Here is a 22716-nt window from a genome sequence, read left to right on the forward strand (position 1 = left end):
AATTATCTCTGGAGGGACTGAGAAGCTAGTGGCCGAGAAGCAGATGTGGCACCTACTCTGAGAATGTCCGCTTATAAAGCCATTCTTGAGTAACATTGCTTTTGGATCTGGCTACTCTTCTTGGGCTTCCCTGGTGGCTCAGTGATAAAAAATCTGCCTGCCAGTGCAGGACACGTGGGTTCGATCCCTGGTTGGGGAAGATCTCCTGGAGAAGGATGAAACAACTCACTCCAGTATTCTTGCCTGGGAAATTCCATGGACAGAGGAGCCTGGGGTGCTACAGTCCATGGGGTTGCAGAAGAGTTGGATAGACTTAGCAACTAAACAGCAACACTCCTTTTCCTAATTTCAACATCAGAGTTACTACCCCATATTTTGAACATCTAAAACTGCTGTGATATGGCCATGAAAATAGGAAAAAGTAGCTGCTTTTAGAGGATAAGCATTGTTGTCAAGAGTGACATTTATCAAATGCTAATAAATTTCAAGCAGGGGTAATCAAAGCTCAGGCTGGGGTTTTCCATCTTTGGTTAGTGCCTTGAATGGAGTAGTGATAGTAATAGCTAAGTGCAGAGGCAACATTGTTCTTCACTTTCCAAATAACACTCCCACAGCAGGGGTTTGATCCTTTTACAGTTACAAGTGTATTTCAATTCATTTTCTGCTGGGATGGATGCTTTTGGTTTGAAGGGGACCAAGTACTGAATCTTTGAAGTAGGACTGGAGGAAGTGAGGAGAGAAAATGGGGAAACTAGTTTTGCTTCTAGGAGAAAGTAGTCCTACATATGGGGCTTTTCAAGTTGGGCATAGAAAGTTGACCCTTTTTTTCATTTCTTGATTTAATTTGTTTGGTTGTTCGTTTGACCATTGAAAATATTTTCAAAGTAATTTTTCCACACTAAGCAGTATGAGTGATTGCATGAATATATGGGAAGTAAGAGAGGGCAGAGCATTAAAGACAACTAGATCTTTGGTGTCTTCATTCTGGGCGTATTTTTATGTCAAATTCCATTTCTAAATAAATACGTATTTACAGCTTTTAATAAATGCTCTCTAGGCATATCAGCCATATAGTGTTTTAATCTTGTTTGCCACAAATCGTGATAGTTCATCAGTGAAGCTCTATTAAATACACTGCTGTGTATTTGCAACATTGTGCAATACCAAATATCTGACTTGTTAATGAAGGCAGCATTAATGGAGTACTGTAGTTTACAGGAGTACAAAGATAGACAAAAGTATTGCTCCTTTTTCATAAGCAACACTTACCTAGGGTAATATTTCTCTGACAGGCACAAAGTAGCATTACATAAGGGAATCAGCATCATCTTTTCTCCTCACCAGGTCTGAGAAATTCAAAGCACCCACCAACAAGGGGAGAGTGGCTTCTGGTATGTATGCACAAAACATGTGGTTCCGGTTAAGATTTCCCTGAAACACACAGACAAAAGCAAAAAAAGAAAGAAAGAAAGGAGAAGAAAAAACTGTAAAATCAGTTCCATCAAACAACAGTCTGAATTCATTGTCTGAACTTTGTCATTAATATCATTTCTGTCTTCTAAGTAAAGAGCTAAGGGTCTCAAGGCATTTAGGCAAAGAGGCACAGAATATGCAGCATATATTATAATTTTAAAAAAATTGAATAATGTTCTAAAAATTCAAAAATAATGTCTAAAAAAATGTTCAAATGAATACTTCTAACGCATCCACTGAAGTTCATCAGATAAAAACAATACAATGACGAGCATTCTCATGCTATCCTCAGTGAAATGATACTTGAAATTATTTTATTATTGCATTGTAGCTATGACTTACTAACTGGATGATAAGATATAAAGAAGAAAAAATGAGGAAAAGAAGAATCAGAACAGCAAATGTGGAACACCTCAGTGGAATCAGGGAGGGAATTAAAAAGTTAAAATAGGTGGAAAACTTAGAAAGGACCAAATAGGAAGTTGGGGGAAAAAATATATCCGTAAGAGAAAAAACATATAAGAATAATCCATAGCAAAGGAAACAGAAGCAACAGAAGTATAAGGAGAGAAATAAAACCTGAAATTCAAGTAAGAAAGACCCAAGTGAAGAAAGATAAGAATTGAGAAGCAAATACTAAAAAGAAAATAGGCATATTAACAGACTTGTAGGAGAACAAAGAGACAAGGAAGAGTCCATAGTGGCATGAGCCTGGAGGATGCCTTGAGTAAAAAAGAAACAAGTATAATAATAAGGAGAAAATATGGAAGGAGTCATAAAGAAAAGACAGGTGAAGAACGGAAGACAGAAATATGGTTAAGAATAAATAAGAGGCAGAAACAATTGGTTTAGGGGAAAAAAATCCTCCAACTGTCTTATTATGAAAGAACTCATTTGAATGTTCATGCTTTTTTTGTGCTTGTGCCATAGAAGCAAAAGTCTGATTTCTGTAAAAAACTATTTGGAAGTCTGTACTGAGTTCAGATTTGGAATATAAAAGTATAAGCCTTCTAAGGTTTTACTACTTTGGCTTTATACAGCTCAATTGAAAAGGTTCATTCTTTTTGAAACAAAAGGCTTTGTATTACCATTTAAAATTGCCAAATGTCATTAAACAATTTTTGAGACATAATTTGGAGGTGAATGTAGGGGACACTTTGGTTATACTTTTATTTGATACTCTTGTCTATAAGAAATTGGTTTTTTCTTTTGCTAAGATTAATTCAGAACTATGAATTTTAATGAAATATCAATAAGTGAGCAAGTCTCGTATTTTGGTTTTGACAAGACTCTCCAAAGATTAAACAAACCAAAGTACACTGCAGGACATAGTATTCTTAACATTTAAGTAAAAGTTGAATCATTTCAATATGTATGGAAGATATATAATGCATATGTATATATAATGTATTTGTATGTGTACATATACACACAAACAATTTTTCACTTAAAAACATTTAAAAGTTACTTGTTTGTATAATCATTCAAACCTCCATTTTCTGATGGAAATTAAAGTTTCCTTTCATGAAATTGCAAAGAAATAAATACTTGAACCAGGAACAATTGTACAATTCTATTGCCTCTTTATCGGAGAAAGCAATGGCACCCCACTCCAGTACTCTTGCCTGGAAAATCCATGGATGGAGGAGCCTGGTAGGCTGCAGTCCATGGGATCACTAGGAGTCGGACACAACTGAGCGACTTCACTTTCACTTTTTACTTTCATGCATTGGAGAAGGAAATGGCAACCCATTCCAGTATTCTTGCCTGGAGAATCCCAGGGACAGAGGAACCTAATGGGCTGCTGTCTATGGGGTCGCACAGAGTCGGACACGACTGAAGCGACTTAGCAGCAGCAGCAGCAGTAGGCTCTGGATATTTAAATATGAAAAAAACCCATCTGGCTCTTTTCTAGCACACCATTCAACAGAGGAATAAACACAAAAAGAAACAAATATGGCACAATGGTAAGTACTATTGTTGTGAGCACCTGCTACGCATCTGCTTAGTTTCCCCTTTTGTTTCTGGGGGATTAGGTAGTGGGAATTGATAAAGGTAAGAGAGAAGAGGAGGAGGCAAGTATGTGTATTTTAGGATGAGGAACAATATAATTAAAGGAGTAGAGATGTATGAAAGCAAAATACTTTCTGGCAATTGCAAGATTGAAATTGAATTAGGGATATTTTGTTTTTATTTTAATAATGGACATTTTGATTATTTAAGTGTCTTTTCAGGCAAATTATAGATTGGTGGTAAGAGAACCTCTGTCTCTGTGAATGCGCGCACACACACACACTCACAGATTAAATGCCTGATTTATTTAGCAAAGAACCCAAAACCTTAGCTGAAAAAAGGTAGTCACATGAAGTAGGGGAAGAAACAGCATATTACAAAGTAGCTTTTCTTAGATCCCCTAATTTTCCCAAAATAACATATGTGGTTACTGGTAACACTGTATGCCGCGGATAAGGTCTGTCTGGATCTCAGAAAGTTGTATATTACCATTTGGAAAAGATTTACACAGATTAATCTATGACTTTTATAAGAAATATTTGTAGACAGGTTCTTTCTGGTTCTTGAACTGATATAAACAATTTCTGCAAAGCCCATTCCTCATCTGGGGTCAAGGTTGGGATGTGTATATCAGAAAAGAGTGAGTAGACTGAAAAGATCCTAGTGATGTGTTACTCCCTTTAGTTTTTCAGCATCTCTCTCTTTTTTTGTTGTTGTTAAAAAACTTCTTTTTTATTGCATAAGCCAGCTTGAATAAGTTTAGGGTTTGGAACCAGAAGACTTTTGACTAATACACAAAAAAGCCACCAACTACTCTCTGCTCTGGTTTCTACTCTAATTTTGTGCGTGTGTGAAGAAACAGATACAGAGAGGTGAATAATTTGTTCAAAAAATAATTTTAGAATGCACATTATTTTACTGTATATCTGGTACTCTTTCTACCATGCCATATAGTTTGTAGGGTTGACTGAAATTATGCTTCTTATGGACCTAACAAGCAGAAGATATTAAGAGGTGGCAAGAATACACAGAAGAACTGTACAAAAAAGATCTTCACAACCAAGATAATCACGATGGTATGATCACTGACCTAGAGCCAGACATCCTGGAATGTGAAGTCAAGTGGGCCTTAGAAAGCATCACTGCAAACAAAGCTAGTGGAGGTGATGGAATTCCAGTTGAGCTCTTTCAAATCCTGAAAGATGATGCTGTGAAAGTGCTGCACTCAATATGCCAGCAAATTTGGAAAACTCAGCAGTGGCCACGGGACTGGAAAAGGTCAGTTTTCATTCCAATCCCAAAGAAAGGCAATGCCAAAGAATGCTCAAACTACCGCACAATTGCACTCATCTCACATGCTAGTAAAGTAATGCTCAAAATTCTCCAAGCCAGGCTTCAGCAATACGTGAACCGTGAACTTCCAGATGTTCAAGCTGGTTTTAGAAAAGGCAGAGGAACCAGAAATCAAATTGCCAACATCCACTGGATCATGGAAAAAGCAAGAGAGTTCCAGAAAAACATCTATTTCTGCTTTATTGACTATGCCAAAGCCTTTGACTGTGTGGATCACAATAAACTGTGGAAAGTTCTGAAAGAGATGGGAATACCAGACCACCTGACGTGACCTCTCACATGGTCTCTCAGACCACCTCTTGAGAAACCTGTATGCAGGTCAGGAAGCAACAGTTAGAACTGGACATGGAACAACAGACTGGTTCCAAATAGGAAAAGGAGTACATCAAGGCTGTATATTGTCACCCTGCTTATTTAACTTCTATGCAGAGTACATCATGAGAAATGCTGGGCTGGAAGAAACACAAGCTGGAGTCAAGATTGCCAGGAGAAATATCAATAACCTCAGATATGCAGATGACACCACCCTTATGGCAGAAAGTGAAGAGGAACTCAAAAGCCTCTTGATGAAAGTGAAAGAGGAGAGTGAAAAAGTTGGCTTAAAGCTCAACATTTAGAAAACGAAGATCATGGCATCTGGACCCATCACTTCATGGGAAATAGATGGGGAAACAGTGGAAACAGTGTCAGACTTTATTTTGGGGGGCTCCAAAATCACTGCAGATGGTGACTGCAGCCATGAAATTAAAAGACGCTTACTCCTTGGAAGGAAAGTTATGACCAACCTAGATAGCATATTAAAAAGCAGAGACATTACTTTGCCAACAAAGGCCTGTCTAGTCAAGGCTATGGTTTTTCCTGTGTCATTTATGGATGTGAGAGTTGGACTGTGAAGAAAGCTGAGTGCCGAAGAATTGATGCTTTTGAACTGTGGTGTTGGAAAAGACTCTTGAGAGTCCCTTGGACTGCAAGGGGATCCAACCAGTCCATTCTGAAGGAGATCAGCCCTGGGATTTCTTTGGAGGGAATGATGCTAAGGCTGAAACTCCAGTACTTTGGCCACCTCATGTGAAGAGTTGACTCATTGGAAAAGACTCTGATGCTGGGAGGGATTGGGGACACGAGGAGAAGGGGATGACAGAGGATGAGATGGCTGGATGGCATCACTGACTCGATGGACATGAGTCTGAGTGAACTCCGGGAGTTGGTGATGGACAGGGAGGCCTGGCGTGCTGCGATTCATGGGGTCACAAACAGTTGGACATGACTGAGCGACTGAACTGAACTGAACTGAACTGAAGGATGTAATTTATAAGTATATATGTATTGAATTTATTTTATTTAAAGCAGGTCTAGTATCTTAACATCTAAAGATAATCTTGAACATTTTTTCCTGTAACGAGAACACTTGGTTTCAGTCAAAAGCACGTGGTACAAGAGGTTTAGATTATGACTTGTTACCATATGGGCTTCCCTGGTGGCTCAGACGGTAAAGAATACGCCTGCAATGCAGGAGACCTGGATTCTATCCCTGGGTCAGGAAGATCCCCAGGAGAAGGGAATGGCAACCCACTCCAGTATTTTTGCCTGGAAGATTCCATGGACAGGGGAGTCTGGTGGGCTACAGTCTATGGGATCACAAAGAGTCAGACATAACTGATTGACTAACGCTTTACCATATAGGGTAGCTTTGTTCTATTCAGAGTTCTATTCAAAGTCCTTCTAAATACTCAAGAAAAAGTGAAGAATATTAAATGGAAAGTATGGATAGACCAGCCAAAATCCATCCTCATTATTAAAGAAATAATTCAAACTACACGCTGTTTATTTATTTATTTTTAGTTGGAGGATAATTGCTTTACAATATTGTGTTTGTTTCTGCTATACATCAACATAAATAAGCCATAGATATACATATGTCCACTCCCTCTTGAACCTCCCTCCCACCTTCCACCCCATCTCCCCCTGTAGGTTGTCACAGAGCCTGGTTTGAGTTCCCTGAATTATACAGCAAATCCCCATTGGCTATCTGTTTTACATATGGTAGTGTATATATTTCCATGCTACTCTCTTCATTTGTGCTACCCTCTCCTTCCTCCCCCCTCCCATGTCCATAAGTCTTTTCTCTATGCATCTCCATTGCATGCTAAGTCACTGCAGTTGTGTCCAACTGCCCTAGCAATAGTTTCATCAGTATCATCTTTCTAGATTTCATATATATATGAATTAATATACAATATTTGTTTTTCTGACTTACTTCACCCTGTATAATAATTGGCTCTAGGTTCGTCCACCTCATAGAACTGACTCGAATTCTTTCCTTTTTATGGCTGAGTAATATTCCATTGTATATATGTATCATAACTTCCTTATCCATTCATCTGTCAATGGATAAGTAGGTTGCTTCCATGTCCTAGTTACTGTAAATAGTGCTACAGTGAACTTTGGGGTACATGTGTCTTTTTCAATTTTGGTTTGCTCAGGGTATATACCTAGTAGTTGGATTCCTGGGTCGTTTGGTAGTTTTATTGCTAGTTTTTAAAGGAATCTCCATACTGTCTTACATAGTGGCTGTATCAATTTAGATTCCGTTAGGTAGTTAGAATAGGAAAAAGGAGTCTAGAATGGCGGTGGCTAAAAGACAAGGAAGGGAAAAGCCCATGAAAATAGAACAAAGGAAGGTCTGAGGACTGGAATGAGTACCTCAGGTAAAACAAACAGCATTCCTGGCTAGCCCAGTTTACATAGGGCAGGTCCAGGGGGAGGAGAAAAAACATTTAAAAAGAGGAGCTAAAATTGGGCCGGGGGTGGGGTGCCTCTCTTCTCTTGACGTCTTTTGGGTTGGCATGCCCTCATGCCTCGAGGATGTGTTTTCCTTTACTTTCTAAATAAAACTAAGAAGGCTATGGTAGATATATGTAATGGAATATTACTCAACTATTAAAAAGAATGCATTTAATCAGTTCTAATAAGATGGATGAAACTGGCACCTATTATACAGAGTGAAGTAAGTCAGAAAGAAAAACACCAATACAGGATATTAACGCATATATATGGTAATGATGACCCTATATGAGAGGCAGCAAAAGAGACACAGATGTATAAAACTGTCTTTTGGACTCTGTGGGAGAAGGCGAGGGTGGGATGATTTGAGAGAATAGCATTGAAACATGTATATTACCATATGTGAAATAGATTGCCAGTCCAGGTTCAATGCATGAGACAGGGTGCTCAGGGCTGGTGCACTGGGATGACCCCAAGGGATGGGATGGGGAGGGAGGTGGGAGGGGGGTTCAGGATGCGGGACACATGTACACCCATGGCTGATTCATGTCAATGTATGGCAAAAACCACTACAATATTTTAAAGTAATTAGCCTCCGATTAAAATAAATAAAAAAAAAAAAAAAAAACAACTGAGCTATAACATGGAGCTGTAACACTGGTCCATTCGAGGGTTGTAACACCATTCTGTCTGAGGGCTGTAACACTGGTCTGTCCATTGCTTCAAATTTTTGTTGTGACGAGACAGAACTGCGGAAACTGCAAACTCCCCTGACGCTACCAACGGTGCAGGAGGACTCCCTTTTCTCCACACCCTCTCCAGTATTTGTTTTTTGTGGATTTTTTGATGATTGCCATTCTAACCAGTGTGAGGTAATACGTCATCATATTTTGATTTGCATTTCTCTAATAATGAGTAATCAGTTCAGTTCAGTCACTCAGTAATGCCTGACTCTTTGTGACCCCATGAACTGCAGCACTCCAGGCCTCCCTGTCCATCACCAACTCCCAGAGTCCACCCAAACCCATGTCCATTGTGTCGGTGATGCTATCCAACCATCTCATCCTCTGTTGTCCCCTTCTCCTCCTGCCCTCAATCTTTCCCAGCATCAGGGTCTTTTCAAATGAGTCAGCTCTCCACATCAGGTGGCCAAAGTATTAGAGTTTCAGCTTCAACATCAGTCCTTTCAATGAACACCCAGGACTAATCTCCTTTAGGATGGACTGGTGATGTTGAGCATCTTTTCATGTATTTATTAGCCATCTGTATGTCTTCTTTGGAGAAGTGCCTATTCAGTCTTATGGCCACTTTTTGATTGGGTTGTTTGTTTTTCTGGTATTGAGCTCCATAAGCTACTGATGGCTATAATCCCTTGTGATAAGGGTTCATACGTCTTCATTCATTCAGAATTCTTTGTTTCTACCACTTTCTTTTTTCTTTTTCTTTTTTTTCCTATCAAAGGTAATACATCTAAGAAAAACATTGCCACTTGAGGGTGCTATAAGATCATCATGAGTATCAAATTCTCTATCCTTTACCAGAAAACCAACTGCCAATTAAATGAAAATTCAGGAATGGAAAACTGTGAACTGTCATATAAAGTCATTTTAAGATAGTTGTGTCTCTAACACCTTCTCTGTTTTACTTACTGTTCAACCAGCTTGAACATCTGGAAGTTCATGGTTCATGTATTGCTGAAGCCTGGCTTGGAGAATTTTGAGCATTACTTTACTAGCATGTGAGATGAGTGCAATGTGCAGTAGTTTGAACATTCTCTTGTTCAGGACTTTGTACTCAATAGCTAGCTCAGTGCCTGGTGCATATAAGGTGCTAAAGAAATATGTTTGAGTGAGTGAATAACAATGAACAAATATTCACATGCAGATATCACACCTACTCAGAGTAAGGGATAGGATGTAGCATGTAATATATGTCACATATATGGTTCAGCTAGGCTTACTTAACCATGAAGAGGACCTGGAAATAATTTCACATTCTGGGCCGTGATACCACCTCTTGCCTTGCAAGGTAGTCATGGGAAACAAAACATGTCATCTGAGAATTATAGCAACAAAGAAAAGGTGGTATTTCAAAAAAGTGATTCACACTATTGATTCAATGTGGAATAAAAGTGCTTTCTGGACAGGTGAGAGGAGCATGGTAACCGGATACTCCAGAAGCAGATGGGTTGATTTATTTTTAAAAAACTTACAAGGAGTTTTTTTTTCCCCTTTAGCTCGATTATGAGTTAAATGATGTGATAACTAAAAAAGCAAATGTAATTTTTTCTCTTCCTCCTGGTTTACATTTGGTTGTTGTTCTTTATCTTGTATTAATCTTTGTTGATTTCATTTTATCTGTGATTAAGAGTTGTCCTCTCTACCCAGAGGGATGGTATGGGGAGGGAGGAGGGAGGAGGGTTCAGGATGGGGAACACATGTATATCTGTGGGGGATTCATTTCAATATTTGGCAAAACCAATACAATATTGTAAAGTTTAAAAAAAAAAAAAAAAGAGTTGTCCTCTCTGAGGTGTGACTAGGAATAATCTCTTTGCAGTATTCTGTGTGTAATCTCTCTCTCTCTCTCTCTCTATATATATATATATATATAAAATTTATAAATAAATATATATATATTTATAAAGAGATTTATTTTAAGGAATTGCTTCATGTGATTATAGAGTCTGACAAGTCCAAAATCTGCAGGGTGGGGAGGCAGAAAGAGCTGATGCTACAGTTCAAGTCTGAAGGCCATCAGGCTGGAGATCCAGGAAGTGCTGATGTTGCAGTTCAAGTATAAATGCAGAATTCTCTCTTGCTTGAGGGAAGTCAGTCTATTGTGCTATACTGCCTTTCAACTGATTGGATGAGACCTACCCACATAATGGAGTGCATTTTGCTTCACTTAGAATCTACCAACTTAAATATTAATTTTATCTCAAAGCACCCTCACAGAAACATCCAGAATGTTTGGCTACATATCCAGGCACCATGTCCCAGCCAAAGTGACACATAAAATTAACTATCACATTTGTGTTGTATTTCAATGCCACATTTTAAGACAATGATGCTTATTTGGGGCTGTGCAACCAACCCCATGACAGCAAAGCAGCTAAAGACAATGTCATGTGAAGAACAACTGAAGGGACAGGGCTGTTTAGAAATTCTGCATCATTTGACCTATTGGATTCCACAATTGTTTATACCCAATATCTTTCTGAGTTGAATCATCATGTCTTATATCAGAGTTATAGTATGAGTTGTAGACATTTCACTGTTCTTTGGCTTGAAATTGCTTTAATTTCAGTTAAGTGCCTTTATCAACAAAATTTCTATGCTTGTAGTTTTTTATTTTGCTATTTCCAAGATCTAGAACTTAAGATTTCTTATTCAGTCTTTTGATTTCTGCAAAATAATTTCCATGTTGAGCCTTGAGTAAAACATTTTCTTCCTTTTGCATAAAAATGTTTCTGCCTTTTGATTCCCTGCCTGGGAATCATTGACCCCAGGTGATTCCCTTTGCAGCAATGAAACATCTCTTCTTATTGTAACAGCCTTAACTGTAAACTGTCTCATGCTCATTTCTGTGGGCACATTTCAACCCCATCCCCAGAAATAACAAACAAAACCAAGAACCATCATGTTAGGAAAGGTCTTTGATTTTTGGGTTTTTTTGTTGTTTTTCTGTGACACTTAGACCTTTCATTAGCTGTTGGTCCAGAATTTATTGTATTCGTTTTTTGTATTGAATGAATTTGTTATATTCATTATTGGCATCATGGTGAGTAGTATGGGTGTAAGAGTTGTAATTTATTCATTCATTCACCTAGTGTTTACTGACTATCCACTTGTGCCAAGCAACTCAAGGTGCTGGGAATTCAATGATGAACAAGTCATAGAAACATCATATTTGAAAAAGATAGCATGAATGGTTATTGCCAATATTTTGGTTTCATCCTGATGAATCTTCCTTAATTCTAAACCTATGGATCTGGATACAAAAGTGAATTATTTCCATAGGTTTTATCAGTTATACAGAATAAAAGGACTAGCACTCTTGTTAAAATTTAAAGATTTAGAGATGAACAAAACTCACAATAGTATAGTATCATTTCACAGTAACATGTCATTACATTGATTATCTCTGTATAATTAAAATATTTCCAAGTCTTTGTCATTGGCTCTTATTAAATTAAGGATAATTCATTTCCTGTACTATATAGCAAAAGAGTATCTGTAGAATCCTTGGAATTAGTGGAATAAGAACTGAATTATTGGAATTGAAATTTTTATACCACTTACTAGGAAATTTGTTTTATGGAATATTCTGAATTGACATAATCCCCTTTCCCAGCATTCATGGAAATAGAGAATGTTGAATTGTGAGCAAGTGTTCTTATGACAGATTCTATTTAAAATGATTAAACACAAATGCATTTTGTATAAGAAATACTAAGTGAATTAATAGCATATAAATGCTGAAATTTTGTGGGCAATCTCATTATTTACAAGCCAACTTTTTTCCCCCCAAACATTGATGCCTTATCTCTTCTTTTTTATTTTTATTTTTTAATTAGTTAATTAATTAATTTAACTTTACAATGTTATATTGGTTTTGCCATACATTGCCTTGAATCTGCCATGAGTGTACATGTGTTCCCCATCCTGAACCCCCCTCCCACCTTCCTCCCCATCCCATCCCTCTGGGTCATTCCAGTGCACCAGTCCCGAGCACCCTGTATCATGCATCAAACCTGGACTGGCGATTTGTTTCACGTATGATATTTTACATGTTTTAATGCCATTCTCCCATATCATCCTGCCCTCGCCCTCTCCCACAGAGTCCAAAATACTGTTCAATACATCTGTGTCTCTTTTGCTGTCTCGCATACAGGGTTATCATTACTTTCTAAATTCCATATATATGCATTAGTATACCGTATTGGTGTTTTTCTTTCTGGCTTACTTCACTCTGTATAATAGGCTCCAGTTTCATCCACCTCATTAGAACTGATTCAAATGTATTCTTTTTAATGGCTGAGTAATATTCCATTGTGTATATGTACCACAGCTTTCTTATCCATTCATTTGCTGATGGACATCTAGGTTGCTTCCATGTCCTGGCTATTATAAACAGTGTTGCAAAGAACATTGGGATATATGTCTTTTTGGCATGCTTGTCCTATTTAGGTCATACACTCTCCCAATTTTCCAAAAACGTCTTCTCTAAGGATAGTCTGAACTTATCACATTTTCAGTTTTTGAGGGAACCATGAAAATCCTCTTAGATAGTCCTTATTTAAATCCCTATCTGCCCTCTTCTAATGGGTTATGTTTTATTATCCCAAGGCCATGCAGTGAACAAACACCAGTTCCCTATCCTGTCATTTACTACAAACTCATTAAATTCTGAAACTTTTCAATTTTATTAGAAAAGAGGAGAACTTAATCCCTCCTTTGTTCTCTAGGAAATTGCTTTTCCTTTGTTGTCCAGGAAGTCATTTTTAATTCCCATATTCTTCTCTTCCAAAAGCTTCTCTTTTGTTCTGTTTTATGAATAAATCTACTAGCTGATCTCTCTACATGGTGTATCTGAATTATAGTTATTACAGTAGTAATAAAATTTTACTATACAATCTATTTTATATACCCACTGAAATTTAGGGTGGGTTTTGATAGTATCATTTATGAATTATTAATTTTTTTTCCTAGCATAAATGATTAAATGGTGATCCTTTTCTCGGTTGGCACATACATAGAAGGATATCCATTATTTTAGGGGTTGTCAGTAATATTTGTATAAATGAGACAATCAAAAGCCTTGGCTCACCCTTCCACAATAAATAAAACTGGGCAATGTATATGAAACAGCTGTTTTCAGAGATTGTACAACAGGCAGTGCAAAACTACAGTGTCTGAGAGAAGGAAATCAAGCTAGATTAGTCCTACAATTCCCAGTGTTCTGGCTGGAGGCACTTCACAGACAGTTGTGAAGAGAGGTGGGACCCAGACAAAACATGGCAGCCTTTCTAAACTGAGGAGACAAGAGAGTCAGAGAAGCTTAGGAAACTAATTTATGGGGCAGAGGGCCAAAAGCAAGGTAGGTAGATAGGGAAAGATCTCCAGAAATTTGTATGGATGTCCCTTTGAGCATTTTGACTGAACACTAAGCTGTACATATATGAGGTGAGACTCCAAAAGAACTCCACAAGTTGTACACATATGAGGTGAGACTCCACAAGACAAATGACTACCAGCAAAGGAGCGACTATAAGAAAGCTATAAACTGAAAAACCGTCAGAGTTTCACAAGGTTTGTAGATGTTTGAGTTCTGACCAATTGGGAGGAAAGGCCTGTTCATGCTCAGGGAATTCAATGGAGATCCCCAAATGGATATGCCATTCATTTTACTTCTAAGAAGAAGGGCTAAAACTATCTCTAGAGTAAAATCTGTTCTAGATTAACCTTAATAAAGTTAAAATAGAAGCTTCAAAATGATCATGTTATACTTCAGGTGTAGGCATACCTCAGCGATATTGTGGGTTCCATTCTAGACCCCTGCACTAAAATGAATATCACAATAAATTGAGTCACATGCATTTTGGGGTTTTCCAGTGCATGTGAAAGTTATGTTTATACTATACTGAAGTCGGAGACGGCAATGGCACCCCACTCCAGTACTCTTGCCTGGAAAATCCCATGGACGGAGGAGCCTTGAAGGCTGCAGTCCATGGGTGGTTAGGAGTTGGACATGACTGAGTGACTTCACTTTCACTTTTCACTTTCATGCATTGGAGAAGGAAATGGCAACCCACTCCAGTGTTCTTGCCTGGAGAATCCCAGGGACGGGGGAGCCTGGTGGGCTGCCGTCTATGGGGTCGCACAGAGTCAGATACGACTGAAGCGATTTAGCAGCAGAAGTCTGTTATAAAGAATGCAATCTAAAAAACCCTTAAAAATTACATACATTAATTAAAAATATTCCTGAAAAAATGTTTACCATCATCTGACAATGCAAATGGTAACAAACCACAGTATCTATGAAGCACAATAAAGTGAGATGCTGTAAAACAAGGTATGCCTATAAATTAATTACTTACCAGAACAAAACTCAGCTCCCTTTAATGAAACACAAAAGTCATTCAAAAATAAAATTCTTCATACTAAACATTCATTAAAAAATTGCTAAACACGTGGAGAATCATGAAACTGTGACCCATAGCCAGGTGAAAAAAAAAAATCCATCAATAGAAATAGATGAAGAAATGAAGAGATGATGAAATTAATAGACAAGGACTTTAAAACAAGTTATTATAAATATATATAAAGATTTAGAATGGTAATGGAGATAGAGAAAAGATAACTTTGTTATTTTCTATGTAAATGAAACGAATTCCCTTGGAATAAATTCTGGGGCACGTATAGGGAGAGGAGAGAATGGTCATGAATCCTCCCCCTCTTACTCTGATGGGTTTGCTCTCTATGAATCACTGTTTCTCTCTGGGACTTTGGTAGACTTACTGAGGTTTACCACACTATGACAACAAGAGAACATTACGGAACGGAGCGTTCTCTAGAGATGGTATGTCACAACAAGTGCCTGCTGCAAACATGGAACCTTTGTGGTCCAAGAGATGTATGAACAAACAGTGAACATTTCTCTGTGTTCACAAGAAAGGGCCCAGAATGTAAGTGAGAAAGAAAGACTCAAGCAGACTTGGCAGGAGGTTTACCAATCTCTCAACCTGGGTAAGAAGAACCCTAGGGAGATACATCTCAATGGATTATCAACAACACAGTGGTGAAACATGATCTCCAAGGATACCATTTTCCAAAAATGAGACTGATTAAAATGCAAAATGGATAGCCCTTGTACCCAGATATCATTGTGGCATATTTAAGTCCCCCAGCTCAACAGGGAGGAGGAAGAGGAAAAAGGGAAAGCAATCTTAAATAGGAATGAGTCTTCATTTTGATACATCTTAGTTTGTTTATTGTTAAACAGGCTAAAAGAAAATGATTTCCTGCTCTCCAGTTGCTTTTCTAATCATATAGCTTTAGATTTGTTACTGGATAATTTTAGAGATGTGATCTTTCTGTAGAGGAATAAACATGAAGCCAGCCTATAAACAGCAGCAGCCTATAAACCTATGAGAAGCTATGTGCTTTGTGTAGGCAAGCAATTTCAAAACAATATGTAGGTACATTATTAAGAGGAAAGGTTAAAAAAAGCACAGTATACAGCTAAAAATAGATGATTTTCTGTATCATTTTTGAGATGTGATGATTAAGTACTTGCATTCTTTACTTTGTCTTATCAGCAAATACACAGCTGCAGTAAAAAAAAAAAAAACAAAAAACTCCATTTACCCTATAAATGTGATCTGAGAGAACTAAATTCTGTGTCTACCTGGTTTGAGCTTTTCTTCGTTTAACAGGTTGATTTAAGGGGAGTATACATCCAGGTTCAGCCTTAATAGTTACTTGCCACTCACATGGTTTAATTTACTGTGTACTGCAAGTTCATATAGTGTCCCTGGCTAATTTATATGGGACACAGAATTTCCTTTCTTCAAGATTTGATTTTAAAATGTTACCTAGTTTTTAGGTCACTTGAACTTGTTTGGTTCTCAGTTTCTAAAATAATTCAGGCCTTTCTGGCTTTAAGTTTCTGTGACAGTGTGCTTTATGTTTGAAAGTAAAGATGTTTCCTTTTCAGAGAAAAATATCTCAATGTGTAATTTTATTATTATTAGCCCCAAATTGACTCATTAATTCATCTTTCTATGCCAATAGTTTGGAAAGAAGTGACACTAACTAAAAAAGAAATGGCTCCTTTTTTTTTTTATCAAGAATTGGTGTCCTAAAGAGAATGCTTATGTGTGCACACTGCTTGTAGATATAGAAAGCTAATATAAATGTTTAATACCACAACAAATCAAATTATTGCCAAGATGGAAAGTTTTATATACATACTTATATATAGCAATATCTACATATATATACATAAATATATACATATTAATAAGTGTGCCATGGGTTTATTGGCATCAAATGTAGAAATAAAAGAAAAGTGAAAGTTTTTACCATATTTTTCTAATGCTCCATGGTCAGCCTAAACTGGTGGATTCATATATTCCTGAATGTCATGATAATTAGAGCTGAGACGTGATTTAGATTACCAAATAGGCCTCTGTGGTCATTCGTTGTCTTTCAGATGCCTATCTTTTTACTAGTTTTGGTAACACTACTCACCTTTTCCCCACCCTCTGTCCTTGGGCTTTGTGTGGCTTACACTATTGAGTCTAAGAATAGGCATGTGATTCAGTATAGGCCATCATGTTTCATTCCTGTTTAAATTGATTGGTTTAGGAATGGGCAGGTGACTTGACTTAGGCAGCTGAGAGTTAAGCCCAGGAACTCTCTTTAAACTTGTTGAAAGGTCCTTGTGTGTGTGTGTGTGTGTGTGTGTGTGTGTGTTTACTTTATTATTCTTTTACTTTCTTTAAAAAGAATTTTTGAAATTCAAAATTTCAACCTGAAACTGCTATCAAATATCTTGCCACTTTGAATATAGTCTACACAGAAGGGAGCACAGCTAAGAGATGGAAAGATACTGAATCCCATGACATCCTTTGAAATGCTGAGTGAAGATGGGCCTGACGATAGTTTTATAGTTTCCAGATACTTAGGTGAATGTATACCCTTGTTTGCTTAGATAAGCTTGAGTTAGATTTTATGTTATCTGCAAAAGAGTACTATAGTAGATATTTTCCATTTGCCCTCCAACCTTACTCCCTACTCTTCTCCCTTCTGTCTATGCCCCAGAGGGCTAACCTATCTGGACTGCATCAGAGAGTTCTATTACCCTCTGGCTTCTGGTTATGTTCAGCCAATGGAAATCTCTGGAAGCTTAAGTCAGGGCAGTTATTCCCTATTATTCTTAGGGGTTCTCATTCAATAATATGTTGATTGGTCTTTCTTGCAGAGGATGTAGATCCTGTCGTGTCCTTCTCTCTCCAGGTTTGAGTAGCCATTTTCTCCCTTCATACCATCAGATGTAGAGGAATAGTACCACCCTACAACTGCTGCTGCTGCTAAGTCGCTTCAGTCGTGTCCAACTCTGTGCGACCCCATAGACGGCAGCTCACCACGCTCCACCATCCGACCCTGGATTAAAGCACTGTGCTTAATTGATTTCCTGTAACCCTTCCCATACTTTTGTAGTCTATTAAATTATCCTCAGTTATCCAATTCCAGGCTAATTCAGAGTTATCTCTTTGTGTCAGAACCTGAGTGGTTCTTACTCTGTTTATTTGGGCTTCCCAGGTGGCTCAGATGGTAAAGAATCTGCCTGCAATGTGGGAGACCTGGCTTCGATGTCTGGGTCAGGAAGGTCCCCTGGAGAAGGAAATTGTAACCCAATCCAGTATTCTTGCCTGGAGAATTCCATGGACAGAGGATCACAAAGAGTCAGACACGACTGAGTAATACTTTCACTTTCAATATAAAGGGAAAAAAAACATAAACCACATGAATATGTGGTAGTTTAAAGACAATCAGTCTTTCCATTTGAATAATTTATTGCTTGGTATTGAATGCTCAATTGAGTATCAAGACAAGGCTTCAGACTTTTTGCAATGCATAGAATTTTAGAAAGTCTTTGGTGAAGGGAACTGAGGCCTGTTGGCATCTATATGAGCTGGGGCCTATTTAAGATTTTTTGGATTCTTTTCTAGTCTGTCACTTCTAGAAACTACCTTTTAGTGCAGCCATGATGGGAGTCTTCTTTGTTATCCATAGTAGCTCTAAGTAAGAGTCACAATGCTCTCACAAACTTACATTTTCACTTCTTCAGGTGGTAAAAAGAAGGCTACTTGAATTTCTTTGAATAAAAATAAATAAAGAAATAATCTAGAAATGCACACCAAATTAAATGGCAGCAATCTATATGCACATAAATATTCATTTACATTTAGTGAATTTACACTCTGATAATTTGCTTAAAATTTTTTTGTACCATCTATGTAAAAAGGGTTTCCTAAGAAAATTAACAATGTTAATAAAATTTGCATGTTTATGTTAAAAACTGCTTAAGAAAGCAAACTTTTCATGGGTCTTTATATACTTCAGAAAAACACAGTTGTAAATATGCTAATTTCCAATTATTCACTGAAGCAGTTTGTTAACTAGGTATCATGTATTTATTGTGTTTATTTTTAGTAGTAAGTTTACTTTAATACATCTTTCAAACTTTTTACCACATTAGCCTTTACTTCAGTTAGTCTGAATGGTGAGCACTGATGAGCATTTTTCCTGATATAATATTAAAAAATTGACCTTACTGAATGTATATAATGGATTAACAGCTGGTGGCTCAGCCTGCAATGTGGGGAGACTTGAATTCAATCCCTTGGTTGGGAAGATCCCCTGGAAAGGAAATGGCAACCCCTCCAGTATTCTTGCCTGGAAAATCTCAGGCAGAGGGGAGCCTTGTGGGCTATAGTCTGTGGGATTGCAAAGAGTTGGACACGACTGAGTGACTAATACTTGCACACTTCTTTCAGATATTCAATATTAGCCTGAGGGTGTGAAGTATATTCAGTAGTCAAGATTAAGCAAAATATTATTTACACGTTAAGTTGAAAATACTTTATTAAATCAATCAAGGTATTTTTCCACGTCATTAGATTTTCCTGACTTCATTTATAGCACAATTTTTACATGCAACAGCAGTTCAAATTAATAATAAATATATGGCTGCTATAATTTTTGGAACTTTTTATTGTGATAACGAACCAAAATATTTGAAATTGTCCCTGGTTTAAGGAAAAAAAATCTAAGCCATAAGATTGCTATGTGTACAGTGTTTTATGCGTGACACATTTCCTCTTAATCTCTTTTGAGAAAGGAAAATCAAAATAGAGTCAGTATTGCTAAGAGAGCTTTCTAAAATGGAGACTGAGAAGCTACTGAGGAAATGTGACTTAATGTACCTCTCAGTCCAGATGGAATCTGACCTTTTGAACACTTCTCGTCCTTCTCAAGATACTTATCCGTCATGTATCCTAATATAAACTTGTGACAGCCTATCTACTTACTGAATCCTTAGCCTAAAACAACTCGTGATTCCTTAAGGACAAATATCCCCTGACTTGCATCAATTCAGTTCAGTTCAGTCGCTTAGTCGTGTCCACTCTTTGCGACCCCCATGGACTGCAGCACGCCAGGCTTCCCTGTCCATCATCAACTCCCAGAGCTTACTCAAACTCATGTGCAAGGAGTCAGTGATGCCTTCCAACCATCTCATCCTCTGTTGTCCCCTTTTCTTCCCGCCTTCAATCTTTCCCAGCATCAAGGTATTTTTCAATGAGTCAGTTCTTCGCATCAGGTGTATTGGAGTTTCTGCTTCAGCATCCATCCTTCCAATGAATAATCAGGACTGATTTCCTTTAGGATAGACTGGTTGGATCTCCTTGAAGTTGGATCTCCTTGCAGAAGATGTCTTCTCCAACACCACAGTTCAAAAGCATCAATTTTTCAGCGCCCAGCTTTCTTTATAGTCCAACTCTCACATCCATACATGACTACTGGAAAAACCAAAGCTTTGACTAGATGGACCTTTGTTGGCAAAGTAATGTCTCTGCTTTTTAATATGCTGTCTAGTTTGGTCATAGCTTTTCTTTCAAGGAGCAAGTGTCTTTTAATTTCATGGCTGCAGTCACCATCTGCAGTGATTTTGGAGCCCAAGAAAATAAAGTCTCTCACTGTTTCCATTGTTTCCCCATCTATTTGCATCAGAGTCTATCACAATTCTCTCACAATTTAACATGCTTGTGGTTTTTGTTTTTTTAAACTTCTCTTTCTCTTCTTCAGAACAGTCTTTTGGTTTCACCTGAATCTGTGTGTCTCAAATTACAATTCTTAAAAAAAATTTTTTTTTATTAATTTATTTTTGGCTGTGCTGGGTCTTTGTTGCTGTTGCTTTGCATGGGCTTTCTCTACTTGTGACAAGCAGAGGCTGTTTTTCATAGCAGTGCACAGGTTTATTGTGGTGGCTTCTCATTGCAGAGCACAGACTCTATGGTGGTCAGGCTTTAGTAGTTGTGGCACACAGGTTCAGTAGTTGCAGCTCATGGGCTCTAGAGCTCAGACTCAGTAGTTAGGGCACATGGGCTTTAGTTGCTCCATAGCATGTAGAATCTTCCTAGACCAGGGATTGAGCCATGTCCCCTGCATTGGCAGAATTCTTTTCCACTGCACAACAAGGGAAGTCTCCAAATTGCAATTCCTAAGACCCCCAAATAAAGCTCTTTGTTTTTGCAGCATCAATACTGATTATTGTTTGACATTTTCAAAACTGTATTAAAAGTATGTACCAGTCTTCTCAGAAATCTAATAGATTTAATAAAATATGTTTTATAATAATAGTTAATAATATACAAGAGTTAAGCAGCATGAATTAGTGCTTCACTATGCTAGGCACCCTTGTTGATTAAAGGGTACCATAAAATATGTTTCTTGCTTTTAAGGAGAATAAAATTTAAGAGAAGTGAGTTATCAAAAGTATAAAAATTATACTTTTTATATAGGTAGTATAAAAAGTCTTGACATTTCAAAGAATAGATATGTGGAGGACTATTAGATGAAGAAAGACAGTATTTACAGAATGCTGGCTATGGCTGCAATCTGGGCTTTAGTCCTGGCTATAGCATATGCTAGTTATATGACCCTGACTAATTATCCTGAGACAAGGTTCTTAAGATTGAAATGGTTACTTACCTGACTATGCCATAAAATCACTGGAAAGATGTGTCTTATGCCCTCATCTTTTCCCTACTAACCTCTTTTTTTTTCCTTTAGTTTCCTTTGATATATTATCTAGAACTCCATCTTTACCTGTGTTTTCAATTCTGTGAGTGTGCTCGGTCACTCAGTTGTGTACGACTTTTTGCAACCCCATGGACTGTAGCCGCCAGGCTCCTCTGTCCATGGGATTCTCCACACAAGAATACTGGAGTGGGTTGCCTTTTCTTCCTCCAGGGGATCTTCTCAGGCCAGGGGTTGAACCCACATCTCCTGCATCTTCTGCATTGCAGGTGGATTCTTTACTATTAATGTCTTCCAAAGAAACAGTCTGAATGTACCAAAGGTACCTTAAGCCCATATACTCAGAAAGTATATTGATAATAAGATCTATTACAGTGTGTTTAAGGACTTCCCCGGTGGCTCAGATGGCCACAATGAGGGAGACCTGGGTTCGATCCCTGGGTCGGGAAGATCCCCTGGAGAAGGAAATGGCAATCCACTCCAGTACTATTGCCTGGAAAATCCCATGGACAGAGGAGCTTGGTGGGCTACAATCCATGGGGTTGCAAAGAGTTGGACACAACTGAGCGACTTCACTTTCCTTTCTTTTCCTAGATTGTGTTTAAGATGATGGCAGAATTTGGCCCATTGTAATTTTCACACCTATGACTTCAGTTATCAGTACATTAAAGTTGAAAAAGTAAATAAAATTGTGATCATATTTTCATTTTCAAAATAGCACTCCAGCATCAGATTATAGGGAAAAAATAGAGGAAAAAGAATGGACTATCCAGGCAAAAGATTATGAAGCTCTGAGCTCAGGCAATGAATGGTACTGGGCATGGATCATAATTAAAGAGGTATTTAGGAGGAGGATAGGCAGGTTTTTGGATGTTTGCTAGAGTTTCCTTGTGAAACCATTTTGGCCTTGAGCTTTCTGTGGGCTACTGTTGTGAAAAAATATATTTATTTCTTTTATGAAAATTAGTTTGTTGGACATTTTATATACACTAGGGTTAATATTCTGAAGGTATATATTTCATCTAGGTTTTACAATTTATTAGCAGAGTTGTACCATGCAATGTCTTATGATTTTTTTTAAAGTTCCTGTTTAATGGTTACTTTTGTAGATTTGTGTTCCTTTTTTGCTTGATTAATTAGCTAGCTGATTCTTATTTTGCTAATATTTTCCAAAACTGAACATTTTAATTTATTCTTTTTTATATTTATAACTCATTTGCCATTATTTTTAATATTGCCCTTTTTCATTTTCTGTTTATTT

At 37.6% G+C, this 22716-nt stretch overlaps 1 protein-coding gene across 1 annotated transcript in view; it reads left to right on the plus strand.

The window, feature by feature from the left end:
- LOC138984707 (uncharacterized) overlaps positions 1 to 22716 on the plus strand; it is a 36868-nt gene that overhangs the window by 1698 nt on the left and 12454 nt on the right. The window contains exon 4 of the mRNA XM_070359853.1: positions 1345 to 1391. Coding sequence (XP_070215954.1) covers positions 1345 to 1391 — 47 coding nt within the window. The remainder of the gene's footprint in view (positions 1 to 1344; positions 1392 to 22716) is intronic.

The sequence above is a fragment of the Bos mutus genome, chromosome 1, assembly GCF_027580195.1.
Source record: "Bos mutus isolate GX-2022 chromosome 1, NWIPB_WYAK_1.1, whole genome shotgun sequence".
Lineage (NCBI taxonomy): Eukaryota > Metazoa > Chordata > Mammalia > Artiodactyla > Bovidae > Bos > Bos mutus.